Source organism: Carcharhinus amblyrhynchos, chromosome 1, assembly GCF_965287045.1.
Source record: "Carcharhinus amblyrhynchos chromosome 1, sCarAmb.v2.hapA, whole genome shotgun sequence".
Classification (NCBI taxonomy): domain Eukaryota; kingdom Metazoa; phylum Chordata; class Chondrichthyes; order Carcharhiniformes; family Carcharhinidae; genus Carcharhinus; species Carcharhinus amblyrhynchos.
This window is the reverse complement of record NC_137324.1, coordinates 88,021,582-88,036,737: the sequence shown is the minus strand read 5'-3', so window position 1 is coordinate 88,036,737 and position 15,156 is coordinate 88,021,582. Positions and strand designations below refer to the sequence as shown.

Below are 15,156 nucleotides of genomic sequence, written 5' to 3'. Positions count from 1 at the left end.
CACCTAATATATTAAATAAAAATGGATTAGTACGCAGGAAATTACACTTTGCAAGTATTAAACATGTCACAGTGGTGCTGATTCCTGCGGGCTTTTTCTCCTACTGAATTTTCCTCAGATTTCAAAAATGTGGATCAGTAAATCTGACTTCTCAGATCTGCTGTGAATTGTCTAAAATTAGTTTAATGATTTTGAAATTGATTAATTGAAATCTTGTTCTTACTCTTTTTGAAAGCCAGAAACTTGTATATCAAAATGAGGGTCTGTCCATCATTTCTTGTCACAGGGCATCCATGTAAATGTTGTCTATTTAATGTTCTAGATGGAAAAGACTGACAAAAATTTGTGGAATTCTAGATTGTCCCTTTTATTTTGCTATTGCTTAACTAAACTTGGGATATTTTAATGCAATAAAAGTAGGATTACGATGTAGAAAAATTACTTTTAGTACGTGACTTTCCACTTTTCCACAGATCTCCCTGATGGTGGAGCGAAACACTTTGCAGCGACAGTATCACACTTAAAAGAAAGGTGAGGCGTTTTCATTTAGTTGTAATTCTTATTCCTTATGATATCTTCTCCAGCCTGGTACTAGAAAAATGCTTTAAGGTTCAAGGATCAATATAAAGAAATGGAATAGTTTCTGCAAATCTTTCTGTCAGGAAATTGACCCTTTGCAGCCATGATCGTGTTTCATTTTCAAGTTTGGTGAATTTGGCCATATTCTAAAATATTTGTATGTTGTTTCTTTCAGTAATAGATGTATACTACACAGCTAATTAGAATACATTTATCTTCAGTTTTTAAGACAGTTTGTATAGTGGCTTATCCCTCCAAGATTTTCATTGCTGTAATTTACAGGTGTTCGAAACCATTTAACCTTGCAATTGGTTTTGTAGACATTCTAAAATTATAGTGGAATGCCTGACCCCTGACTTCAGAGGTGACCTAAAAGCTGTTGAAACAGTCGCACTCTCAGGACTTGACGTATATGCACACAATGTGGAGACTGTCCGAGAACTGCAGAGGTATGAAAATGTGCATGTTCGTTATAAATTATTTGATCAAAGTACTTCTACCACCTTCACACCCTTCATTTATACATTTTATCTTCTCCTGTGTGGCTTCCCATACTGTGCATCTAATTCTGCCTTGTAGTTGGAAAGCAAATGAACAGGTCAGACTCCATCTACCAGTTCCAATACCATTAATTACCTGAAAGTTCACAACATTATCCATGGTTTCTTTCTATGGTTTGTTGATTGCATAGGCAAAGTTTGAGGACACAAGTACAGAAGAAATAGGAGCAACTTCCCTACTTCTATCTTATCTATCCCCTTCATAATCTTATGTTTCTATAAGCTCTCTCCTCATTCTTCTGAACTCCAATGAGTATAGCCCTAGTCTACTCAATCTCTCCTCATAAGCCAACCCTCTCAACTCTGGAATCAATCTAATGAGCCTCCTCTGCACCCCCTCCACTGTCAGTATATCCTATCCTTTCTCAAGCATGGAGACCAAAACGGTACACAGTAGTCCAGGTGTGGCCTCACCAGCACCCTATACAGCTGCAACATAACCTCATTGTTTTTAAACTCGATCCCTCTAGCAATGAAGAACAAAATCCCATTTGCCACCTTAATTACCTGCTGCACTTGCAACCAACTCCTTGTGATTCTTGCATTAGGACACTCGGGTCCCTTTGGATGGCAGCATGTTGCAGTTTTTTCCCATTTAAATAATAGTCCATTTTGCTGTTATTCCTACCAATATGGATGACCTCCCATTTACCAACATTGTACTCCATCTGCCAGACCCTTGCCCACTCACTTAGGTTATCTATATCCATTTATAGACTTTGCTGTGCTACTCACCTTTGTGTCATCTGTGAATTTTGACACACTACACTTGGTCCCCAACTCCAAATCACCTATGTAAATCATAAACAATTGCGGTCCCAATACTGATCCCTGAGGCACACCACTAGTCACTAGTCACCACTACACCACTGATGGATACTAGACAAACACTCATTGCTCTTTTGCTTTTTAGTGAATTAAATTTTGAGTAGCATTTTTGTTTTATTCCTTAATTAACCTAAAGGCAAGCCCTTTCCTGCTCTCTTACCTTTCCCCTAATGAAGGGTTTTAGTTGAAAAAAAATCCTGGAAAAATCGTTCACAGTTGAAATAATTATAATCATTACTGATGTTTGTGATCATATTGTGTGATTAATCCTATTGGTTCCTTTGTATTATTTTACTTCTATCATGGAATTAGAAGACATCAGAGGCACCTATATTTCGTTAGATGTTTCAAGTAATCATATCTGCATCGTTATTTTAGTTATCTACACCAGCAATGAATGTGAGTTAGAAAGTTTGTCAGCACCTTCATTAACAGTCGAAGAATGGCATTCAAAGCAGCATTCCTTCAACAAAAAGTTGTGATCAAAGTTCGCTTTAAGAATGGGGGGTGTGGGGGTGGGGGAAGAACTGTTATATTGAACAGATCACAGGAAGTTGCAGGAAGGTGGAATATTATGTATTTTGAATCCCCATTATGGAAGGAACATTAAAACCATAGATGAATCTACTATGAACACACTATTGGTAGGATTTGACAGATGCTATACCCCAAGGATCTGCACTGGGTCTTGGATTTTTATCATATAAGTTAAAAATTAGGATGAAGGAATGGAAAACTGTATGTGTTTGCAAATGATACAAAGGTTCAGTTAGTTAGCTGAAAACAGGAAGTTTCAACAGGGCGTAGATTTCCCACTCATTCAGTCTGTGGCAGATGAAGTTCATTATGGGGTGGTATGAAGTCATTCACTTTGGACTCAAGAAAGACAAATCAGAAAATAGAAGCTGTGAAAGATCAAAGAGGGATTTTGATGTCTCGGTACGCAGATCAGAAAAAGCTCGAACAGGTACAGAAAATAATTTTTAAAAAAGGCTAATCGAATGCTTTGATCAGAATAGAGTTGGATTCTGAAGTGATACTTGACTTGCGTAGAGTCTTGGTTAGAACTATCTGGAGTTGTTCTGAGCACTGCATATCAGAAAGGTAATTGTGGCCTTGGGCTCGTGAGTTAAATTTTGGAGACAAGATGCATAAACTTATTTTTTTAATCCCGTGAGCTTAAGTGGATGAGGGGTATGTACTTGCGATTGTCACAATTTTACAGAGTAGAAACAAAGAAACTGTTTCCTCTGGTGGAGGAATCCAGAACCAGGTATAATAAACTTAGAGTTCAGTCATTTAGCGGCGAATCAAGAAACTTTTTAGACAAATAAACTGGTGAAATTCTGGAACCTGTTCCTCCTAAAAGGTTGTGAAATGTTCAAGACTGAGAGCCTATGAACAACATGGTGAAGGTGGGCAAATATAGTTGAGGTACCTGGAAGCTATAGTCTAATTGAATGGTGGAAATAGACTTGAGGGACTGAATTGCCTATTACTGTTTTAATTTTCCTATCATGACAGGAATGAAAAAAACCTCTTCTTAAATTCTCTGCCAAAAGCAGGAGCTCTGCTGTGGTAAGGAAAGTTGCAGGTACACATTGCTGCTGGAATAGGGAGATCAAACCCCTGATTGGCACCAATCTGAATCACATCAATCATCCAGCCAACTGAGTCTATCAGCTCCCCAGAGAGTGCAGGCTGCTGTGGCAACTTGCACTTTTGTACACAAACGTTATAACAATGGATAGTTGTGATAGAGACCGCAATTTCTTTCCATCACGTAGCTGATCAGGGTTCTCTCCCACTCTTGCGGCTTGCCATTGGCTTATGTCAGAAGGATTTACAATTTGACATTCGGCCTGTTTGGTCATCAAGTCATGGATGGGACTGTATCCCAGAGCTTCTGGCACAGAGACAGGATGCTACTCACTGCACTACTAGACCTTCCATTGGAATATTAAAGATATGAAGAGAGATATATGATATCGGGAATGTTCTGTGAGAGCAGAAAATGCTTTGTCAAGTTGTGGAGAGTTTTGATGTAGCAAACAAGGAAAGATGAAGTGCGTTGGTTGGTGAGTTGGCAGCAAGAGGTGATCCATTTAAAATTGTCACTAAGGGAGTGAAGAGAGAGATCAGGCAAAATTTCTTTCCACACAAGGTTATTGAAGCACTGAATGCTTGTTCAGGGAATGCGAAAGGCAAAGACATTTGTTGCTTTAACGGCAAATATAAATATTTGAAGCGGGGAAGATGTAAGACTATCTTAATTTCTCCCTGTTTTTGACTTCGATTTTGACACTTTTGTTGTTCGCTTTAGAGCTGTTCGTGACCCTCGGGCAAAGTTTGACCAATCGTTGAGTGTATTAAAATATGCAAAGAAAGTGAAACCTAGTCTTCTTTCAAAAACATCGATAATGTTGGGACTAGGCGAGACTGATGAACAGGTGCATGCAACTCTGAAAGGTGAGGGAGAACAAAGTAGACAATTTTCAAAGAAAAGTGTGATGCTTTTCTGATTTTGTTTTAATATTTTTCAATTACTTTATCTACTATTTACTATGTTGACATTTAAAATGCAAATATTCTTGAATACTATCATTGATCAACAATATGAAAATTAACTGGTGCTCCATAACCGTAAATCGATTTTAAAATTGTAGAATCTAACTTTGAAGCACTTTTCCTATGATTTGGATTTTTACCTTAAGTTGTAAGTAACAAGTTGAGCATTAAACTCTTCCACGTGTATATATCTGTGTATATGCAGGTACATCAGTAGGAAGCTTTGAAACAGTCTTCTATTTCTTTATTTAATATTTCCTTCAGTACAGACTTAGACTGGGATCTGAAGTTTCTAACGATCAAATATATATTTTAAAACAATTTTACCTTTCAGTTTTTTAACATTGGAGGAACAAACCGTTAGTACGTTCACTTTAATAAATGTTTACTGTGATGGTTATACAGGAATTCTACCTGGCTGACACAATAAAGTAAGTCTCACAACACCAGGTTAAAGTCCAACAGGTTTATTTGGTAGCACAGGCCACTAGCTTTTGGAGCGCTGCTCCTTCATCAGATAAGTGGGAGTTCTATTCACAAACAGGGCATATAAAGACACAAACTCAGTTTACAAAATAATGATTGGAATGCGAGTCTTTACAGGCAATCAAGTCTTAAAGGACTGACACAATAAACACTGATTTGTGCTTTAAAAGTAAGTTGGCAAATTAAGCAATAAATTAAGACAAAGTTAATAATCGTTTGCAACTATGAAGGAGGATTTCACTATAAGTGCGAAAGAGTTCAAAGATAATTTTCTTCATAATATTTCACAGAACTACGAGAGGCTGGTGTAGATTGTGTAACGTTGGGACAGTACATGCAACCGACAAAACGACACCTAAAGGTAAAGTGATCAGGGGCTATATCTGTCTGGCATGCCTATTGTGCACAGTAGCATGAGATTTATAAATTGTTTTGGCATTCATTGTTACGTTCCAGAAAACCAGTGAGGCAAGGATATTACTGGAACCAATCTTTACTTGAGTGAAACCCCAATTAATGCCCTTCACTTGCATATAATTAAACACAACGTTTTACATAATTAACACACGATTAACTTTGCAGAATCACAGAATTGTTTAAACACAGGAGGAGATCATTCAGCACATTGTGCCTGCACTGGTTCTCTAAATGAACAATTCCCTTAGTGCCATTTTCCTCCCATCTCACTGTAACCCTGCGCATTATTCCTTTTCAAATAAGTCTACTCGGAGCATCATTACTGTAAGATTATCTCCATGTACTCGATCAAGCACTCTTATTGTTACCCTGGATCACAACTTTTTCTTAAAAGTTTTATTTTGTGAGTTGTTATGCTGACCAGTTCTGTGGAGTAGTTAACGTTTTTCACTGATAGCATCAGTAATTTCTGGGTTACTTGGCTAGATGTAAAGAAAAACTGCCTTGATTCAGTCAGAACATGATACTTAAATTCCAACTTTAGAAGCATGCATATTTCCCCCCAACCCTTTCATCTCGCCTATCACTCATCCCTGAGATTACAGTTCAGTGACAAACAGTGGTTGAGACAGGGCATGTTAATTTTAAACAAGAAACCCTTACAGTGAGCAGATGGAGGATATTTTGTCTGATCAGACTATACTAGAATTAAAACACAAGTTCAAAAATGAAAAGACAACATTTTTAATTTGTATTTATAATTTGAAACAAACCAAGCAATGTATAGAAGTCTTTGCTGTCACTTCTCCATATTTTCAGACCTTTATTGATTTCACTTGATCAATGCTTACCAATCTATTGTGTGGGCCAAAGAGTTTGACAAAAATAACTTAAAAAAGGGCAACTCCTCTGCGTAATAAGTGACAGTTTTAATGTTACAGTTTAAATGATCCTTTAACCGTTGTTGATTTACGTACACCTTTCTGTAACTATTAAAACTAACCTTAAGTTTGTTCAGGAAGAAGAAACTACGGAGATGATGTCTGTAGGTTATAAACAAGAAATTTCAACATGATTGTCGTATTTCTTTCCTTTTGTTTAAATTGTGCCATATCATCTCTAAACATCGATACTGTAGCAGAAAACCAACGTCAGATTTCTGTTTTTAAGCAAAGCAACGTCCCCAGTGTGGTCTTCAAGTAAAATGAGTGAAGGTCTAACGATCATGTCGAACTGAGTAATTCTCCAAACGAAGTATACATCAACATGATGGAAAATATTTTGTGAGGAAAATAATTTTATTTGCTAATCCAAAATCCTTGATTTGTTGCCTAAATGAGACAGATTTTTGGATCCTATCACAGTTGAGATATTTCAAGTTTCCAGTATTGATTAGTCAGCATCTAAGAATTGCAAAAGTCATGGCATCTGAGAACGTAGCTCCATGAATAAAGTTCTCAGGTGCTCAATAATAAAAATTACAACTTTTGAGCTATTTAAGATTTCAACTAGTTTATCAAAAATCCTCTGCTTGCCATACCAACTGTACCTCCCAAGAGACGAATCCAGGAATAAGCAAATTCATTAACATTGAGTATCTTTAAACAAAACATTTGTTCCTCTCTTAAGCATTTTTTTTTTGTATTTATCATCCATTCCCTTCCCTTAGGTGGATGAGTACATAACTCCAGAGAAATTTAAATACTGGGAAAATGTGGGGAATGAGCTTGGATTCCTGTACACAGCAAGTGGACCTCTGGTGCGGTCTTCATATAAAGCAGGTGAGGGACTAGCATTTTGTTATATGCTTCTGTCACTGATAGCTCAAAATAAGGCAGACTTATTTAAAACACAAGTATAGTCAATATTAATGTTTTGTCTCTTTTGTAAATTATTGCACATCTTTAATAAATGCACTGCGGTCTTACGCATTTCATGCTGAAGGAAATTAGCATTGTTGAAACACATGAATTTCATTGAAAGGTATGACAAGACTGGACAGATTGGATGCAGGAATGATATTTCTTCTGCCTAAGGGGTAGAAAGTCTAGAACAGGGAGTTGGGGTCACAGTCCCAGTATGTGGGGTGGACTAATTTAGGACTGAGTTGAGGAGAAAATTCTCCACCCAAGGATGGTAAATGTGTGGAATTCATATCACAGAAGGCGATGGAAGGTCAAATCACTGAATGCATATAAGAAAGAAACAGATTTCTAGTCTCTAAAAGCATCAAGGGGTATGGGAAAAGGGTGGGAGAATGTTGAGATTAATGATCAGCCATGATCATATTGAGCGGTGGAGCAGGCTCGAAGGGTTTACTGACCCACTTCTATTTTTTTGTGTTGCTAGCAGTAAATTCAGGTATTGTTGTATTGAGTCACTGAATGTTTTGTTTGTATAATTGATGTTCAGCTAAATGAGAGAGAAACTTCATTCTGTTCCACTCTGAAAATAATTTGCAGCTGAAATATTAGTAGTAGCTCTTAAATGACTCAATGGGGGCAATTTTAACTCCCCAAAAATGGTTGGGTTTGAGCTAGGTGGGAGAATAAAGTATTAACACACCTTCCAGCTCTCCCACTTCTGGTTTTAACAGAAGCAGGATGAGGAACGCAAGCAGCCAACCAGCTCCCAGAGGCAGGTTGGTAACTTAAGTATGATAATGAGATTATGTGCCTCATGTTCACATATCATTTCAATTTTAACTCTAGATGGCCAATTTTTCTGTGCCACAGGATATCTGGCAGTCATTGGGGTGTGAGGATTGCTGGAGGAAAATACCTTTAGGTTTATCTGGTGGAACCAGCATACCTGCCTAGTTAAAGCCGCACCATCTTCCCTCCAAAACCAATTAATGCCCATTAAAATAGTATTACATATGAAAACATATCAGTCTTTGTCCCTGTTTGTACAGATCGTAAAACAGGAGTGTCCAGGTGGTTCTGAATTTAGAAGACCATGAGTGTGGTCTTTCTCAGACCTGAAATGTTTGGTATTTAGGTGCTGCCTTGAGTCCACAAATGTTGTGTATTCTTCTCCTCCTGCACCCCACCCCCCACAAAGTTTCACAAAATGCCAGATGAAGGACAGAATGATTACCTCTGTTTGTGTAAGATTGCTCATTGTCTCAAATTAAGCTTTATTACTGAATTCCTACTAATGTCTTGTTGATTAAAATTTACGTTTATAAAAATATGATTCATCTTCTGAACACTACTATTGTAATTTTGATACTTCTCACTCAGACAATCCCTATTTCCTTTGACTAATTTTAGCAATTTTAAGCTGGTGGCAATATAGCTCAGTGATGGAGTGTATGCATAAGACCCTGTTGTTAAGTTTTGGTGTATCAAGTAGTGTGTACAGTCAGGACAGCTGAGCAGTCTAAGGCACTTTGTTCTGGACGCATTTGTTTGAATCCCACTTTTGAAATTTGGTATTTTCTACATACATTTTTTATGTTCTAGGTACTATTTGAACTTAAATTCTAATTGTATTAATTTGAGACTTCAATAGTACAAGCAACAGGGCACAGTTTGGTGAAGTCATGCAGGAAATTTTTTATAGATTAATACTTATCAAAACAGGGTAGGACTTGAGCAGACTACAGCTCTTGCTTTCCAGTTCAGTCTTGGGCACAGGTTGACACTCAATCTCTGGTCTGTTCCTGTAACGTCTGCTTCCCTATGAACTTCAGTTTCAAACTTGTTGCATGACTTGGTCAGTGAAAGCTGCTGCTTATTAACTCTTTCCAACCCACAGTGTGATCAATAACATTGCATTCTGATTGGCCGAAATGAGATGAGGTTATTTTCCAATTGGCTTAAGGAGTTTGTGATCAATCTGTAATTATTTTGAGGGTGATGGTCACCTATTGATTTCATTTTCATTGTTGCTCCCTGACCAGCTCTCTAATGTGTCAATTATTTGTGGGACATCCCTCTCAGAAGTTTGTTTTTGTTCCTTGCTAAGAAAAAAAAAGTTTATGATATCTTCCTTGCCCATTTATTTAGCACAGGGGAAATAGACATACCTTTATAAATCATACCTTGAGCACATCATCTCAGACTTGCTTAATTGGTGCAAGATTCTCATTAAATCAAATCTTTAACAGCACTTAACTGTACATTTTCTGGTGATTTTTTTAACTCTGTAGTTACATGGAGCAAGTTTACTTTTAAAACAAAGGATACAGTGGGTAAAATTGCTCAAACTTACTTGTTTTAAAGTTACGAAGTGGGTGGAACTTAGAAGTTATACAGGGTATATATAGAAGTGAGAATGTTTTCAGTGTCTGCTTTATTTGAGATAAGACAGCATTTGATGTCTGAAAACATGGATTCATTGGTCCAGATGTCTAAATGATCTGTAGATATCACTATGATCTATAAATCTTCATTAAAACAGGTGTTTATCAATGTGTTTTTGTTAGGAGAACTGCTTTGCCGTAGTGTGTTTTTGTTGTATTTGTTAGTGCTTAGTATAAGTAAAAAATACAGAATAGTTTTACAAAACTTACAAAGCTATAGAAGTTACACAAAATACAAAACAAAAGCAGTGCTTGAAACGATTGGTGTGTAAAATATAACAACGCATCCAAGATGGCATGGCACAGTGATACAGTGGTTAGCATCGTTGCCTCACAGCGTCAAGGAACTCGATTCAATTCCAGCCTTGGGTGACTGTGTGGAGTTTGCACGTATGTATGATGCTCTTTTGGAGCAGACTCAATGGATCAAATGGCCTCCTTCTGCACTGGAGAGATGCTGTGATTCTATGAACGTATTCCTGAGTAACAAAAATTTTAAAAACAAAAGATAATTACAGGACTTAATTCTAAACTTACAAAATCATAAATGATTCATAGAATCTGCAGTATAGAAGGAGGCCATTTGGCCCACCGAGCTTGCACCGATAATCCCACTCAGGTACTGTCCTATCCCTATAAACCAACATAATTATACTCCTGATTCCCCCTGGCATTAAGGGGCAATTTATCATTGCCAATTCACCTAACCTGCATATCTTTGGACTGTGGGAGGAAACTGAAGCACCTGGAGGAAACCCATGCAGACACGGAGGGAATGTGCAAACTCCGCACAGACAGTAACCCCAGGCTGAAATTGAACCCAGGTCCCTGGCACTGTGAGGCAACAATGCTAATCACTGTGCCACCCATATTGCATAGTGATAGAAAGCAACAACCTTTTCTTTTAAACATCACAAGTTAAACTGCACTAACTTAATGCACAAGGCTGAATGTTTTAACATGTTTTTTTTCACGCTATAGCTCTTTAAATTTAGAGGAAGGAGTTGATCATTTTAATTGTGCGGGAGCTGGATGATTTCACACCAGTAACTGTTCAACCTGAGTGATTTGCACCACTGGCTAAGGAGCTGTATACTTTTTGTCCTTTGTCAAGTGCGATTATGACACTAAGACCAAGTCATGTGATGAGCTGATGCCCCAGAAGTCAGCACAAAATTATATTGGGTTGACTAATGCTCATAACTAAACCACAAACTACTTGTAAATAATTATCAAAATTAAACTTTTCGACAATTTGGGCTGAAAAGCCTCTTCTCTGCCATTATGACTCTATAATAGTAAAAGTTCTTGTGCACTTCCTCTATCCCACATTCCAAAATAGTATTCAAGTTATAAAATGGAAGTTGCATCAAAAAATCTCTTTCTGGTTTAAAAATCACATTTCCAAACATTATCTGTAGAATTTTATTTAGTTTTCTACGTCGTCATCTGCCTGGAAAGTGAAATGCAATGAAAATCACAGTAGGATAAAAGTACCCTTCTTGGAAACAACAGACATCTTCTATCCTACACCTTTCTTACTGTTTTGGTGAGATTTTGTGGCTTTTCCCAATGGTGGGGTCGTCTGGTCCCACTGAGATCAAACGCCACCCCACCTCCCCACTATGGCAGTTTCCCCAGCGGAGGGGCTGGTGAGCCATGCAGATGGCCATTGACTTTGGCAGGACTGGAAGACCCTGCCAGTGGCAAATGGCTCATCACCTCTGCAATGGGGAGTTGGAAAATCCCAACCTTTATTTTCAGTTTATTTAGCGCTAGACTTATTGTGTTCAGTAAAGATGGGAGGCAGCTAGGCTGATGTTAGTGTGTAACTATAACGTGAATGTATAATTTCCAAAACTAATCTTTATTTGACCCCTAAATGAAGCTGTATTTATCTTGTTTTTTGCGTGCAAAGTCACACTGTACCGAGAATGAGGGCTTACATACAGCAATGATATTTGGCACTGAGCATGAGACACATCCTAACTGCAAAAGTGTTTTCAGCATTTCCTAGTGACATTGGCAGAGGCTTGAGGACAACTTATCTCTGGCCATTTCAACTGGTGGGGAGAGGATCAAGAGAAAAATAAAAGTATGCAGATGAAGTTAAGGAAACAGACTCCTAACAAATAACTTATTCTGTTTTTATTCAGGTGAATATTTCTTGAAGAAGCTACTTAAAGGAAGAACTGAGACAAGTTACTCTGAAAATGGTCAAATCTAATACATTGTATGCCAAGATGATGTTTTTGTATCTTCCCTCCAAGTATTGTGCCTAATTTTATTTTGTTAATTTGTTTATGGGGTGTGAGAAAATTTGCATTTTTTTGGATGTACATAGTTGCTTTGAGAAGGTATAGATGGATGGCGTTGAACCAATGTAATCATTGTGGTGATAGTGTCAGGTAGGGAGTGTAGACATCAGTTATCAACCCTTGCTGCTGTATAGTCTTTATAAAAGACTTTATCAATTTAAATTTTGTCTGGAATTTGGAAGGTGCATTTCATAAATATTTAGTGGAACTACAATATATTGCATTTTTTGTGGAAATTGTACTTTGGAAACAAACCAGCTGATTTAGTGATTAAATACAATGGCTGTTTGTACACTTGGGTCATTGTGCTGGAGTTCGTCTTGTTTAATCACTTGCTGAGCATATCCTTATTTTCTTGTGAAATAAATGGTTACAATGAAGGTGGAGGCCTTATGGCCTGTTTGTTCTGGCTGCATGTAAAAGCAAATCAGTTTGTCCCACTCTCCTGCCTTGTACATTTTTTCTCTTCAAGTACTTATGCAGTTCTCTTTTGAAAGCCATTATTGAATCTGCTTCCACCATATTCTAAGGCAATCATAAACACACTTTGCATAAAATGTTTTTCTTTATGTTGTCTCTGGTTCTTTAGACAATGACCTTAAATTAGTGTCACCTAACTCTCAACCCTTGCACCAAAGGGAACAGTTTCTCCCTATCTACTTTGCCCAGACCCCATGTGATTTTGAACACCTCTATCAAATCTCCTCTCAGCCTTCCCTTCTCTAAGAAGCACAACCTCAGGTCCATGTAACTGACGTTTCTCATACCCAGAGCCCATTCTATAGGTCTTTTCTGCACTCTGTGTTTGTGTCCTTCCTACAGTGTGGTGCCCAGAATTGGACGCGACATTTGAGTTGAAACTGCTTTTTAAAGGCTCACCATAACTCGTTTGCTTTTATACTCTATGCCTCTATTTATAAAGTATGGGGTTCTGTATGTCTTATGCTGCTTTCAGTGATTTGTCCCTCTGCTCCTATACCCCTGTTAATCCTCTGTAAAATGGGTTAAAAGACTTGTGTACACTTTACAAAGTCATCAGAAATGCACTGATATGATCAATGTTGCACTTGTAAAACAGTCAAGCTATTTAATTTGATGTGAGATTAATGCTCGTAAATGAAAACTGAATGCACCTTTCAGCATCTGGTTTTAGGTGGAATGGCCTGAATATTCACATGCCTACTGTGAAACAGGAATGTGGTATTGTACTATACCCTTATTCTTTATAAGAAAGACATGTAATGAACTAAAAATAATATTAATAAAACTAAGTACAACACAGCAGAGTAAATGTGCAAGTTAATCGTGCATCGCAGTCTTCATTTCATTTTCACCAGCTATCAAATTTAGCCTTTGTTCTTCTCCCCACCCCCAGCCATATGTGTGAAATAATTATTGTGGTTCCAAATCCACACCATACTGATAACAGTAAATACAGCTCTGTTCGCAGCCATTGGTGATACATTTTGAGATTTAAACTAATGGTTTGATTACACAAAATGAAGTTCCTGACATGGTGGTTTAATTAACAAGAATATATATCAGGAATTTGGCCATGACTTTTTGTGCAAGGTTTTGATATATTCTCCAAATGCATGGTTACCAGGAACACAATTTCATAAAATTTTTCCGAGTCTGAGATTTTGTATTCATAATGGATGGAAAATCGTGGGAAATGTGTTTCTGGATTCCCAATATATGGTCCTAGTGGTGGAGGTCTCACTTTGGGATCATGATTTTGTAAAATTCGAGTGTATGTAAATCAGGGCATCTTCCACATAGAAACCCCATGTTAGTATTTGTCAGCAAGGTGTCCAGATTTTTTAAGGGTTCTGATGAAAGGACATTGACCTGCAATGTTTTGTGTGCGCATATCCTGCCTGCCTGGTGAATATTTTCTACTTTATTTCAGATTTCCAAATTTCACAGTATTTTGCTTTTGTCTCAGTATAGAGATGGTTATGGGCAAACACCTAAACGCACCTGTACTTTGTTGTCTCATGAACTCATCAACCACGTTTAAATCAGGCCAACACTATTAGAGCTCTCAAAATAATTTCCAGTTCCCATTGTCATATGTTGCTCAAGATTGGTACTGGGAGGAATTATAAACTATCAATTTAAGAAATTAATTAAAGTCTGAAATGCATTCTAATATCAATAATGGTGATCATGAAATACTAGATTTTTGTAAAAACCCATTTGATTCAGTAATGCTTTTAGGGAAGGCAATCTGTCATTTTTACCTTGTCTAGCCCGTATTTGACTCCACATTGTCATTGATTCTTAAATGCTCTATGCAATGGTCAAGTTATATTCAAGAAGGTGGCTGACCACTGCTTTCTCAAGGGCAATTAGTGGATGGCTGATAAATGCAGGTCTTCCCAGCATCACCCAGTATCCATAATACTTTGCTTTTATGCTGTTAACCTGTTTTGCGTTTGTGTGATTACACTAGTAGCCAGCAGTTTTCCCAGTGATAAGATCATGGGTTGTATTCTACTGTAGAAATTCCTTTATTCTCATGACAATGGGATATTTAGGTTTTTGGAATGAGCCAACTACAGTTGAAGAGCAAAATTGCTGGCTGTCTCAATTGGAGCATTATCTGATGAAACATCTTTAATCTGGTCAATGTTAATTGTATGCATAAATTTAATGGATACCACGAGTGAATTTAATAAATTGAAAAGAATCCAATACTATTGCACTAAATAGATTTTGTTTTAGGACGTTGTGTAAGAGAGCATTTGTGGAGCTCAGAAAGACATGCTGAATATCCTCATGTTTTACATTTTTACATAAACAAAAGGCAGTGCTTGCAGAGCTTAGTTGGATAGGCATTGTCACACATGTTAAACCTATTTATTTTTGTAATACCAGCTGATGAGATTATGATGGTAATACTGTTATCATTAACAATGGCCCTAGGCTAGGAAAAGCTAAATCAATGAGGGTTCCCATTGCTGAGCTATATTCTGACCCTTGCGAATGACCAATGGCGGGCTTACGTTGCCCTACATCTAAAAGGAAAATTCACTTTTTATTGAGTGTGCTTCAGCTTTTGATTAAATTCCAATGTTTCGCAGAT

General features: G+C 37.4%; 1 protein-coding gene across 1 annotated transcript in view; it reads left to right on the top strand.

Moving 5' to 3' along the window:
• Positions 1 to 13,346, top strand: part of lias (lipoic acid synthetase) — a 32,472-nt gene extending 19,126 nt beyond the window's left edge. Inside the window, exons 6-11 of the mRNA XM_080188669.1 lie at positions 474 to 531; positions 900 to 1,028; positions 4,291 to 4,436; positions 5,312 to 5,382; positions 7,108 to 7,219; positions 11,904 to 13,346. Coding sequence (XP_080044795.1) covers positions 474 to 531; positions 900 to 1,028; positions 4,291 to 4,436; positions 5,312 to 5,382; positions 7,108 to 7,219; positions 11,904 to 11,974 — 587 coding nt within the window. The 3' untranslated portion in view covers positions 11,975 to 13,346. The remainder of the gene's footprint in view (positions 1 to 473; positions 532 to 899; positions 1,029 to 4,290; positions 4,437 to 5,311; positions 5,383 to 7,107; positions 7,220 to 11,903) is intronic.
• Positions 13,347 to 15,156: the final 1,810 nt, after the last annotated feature.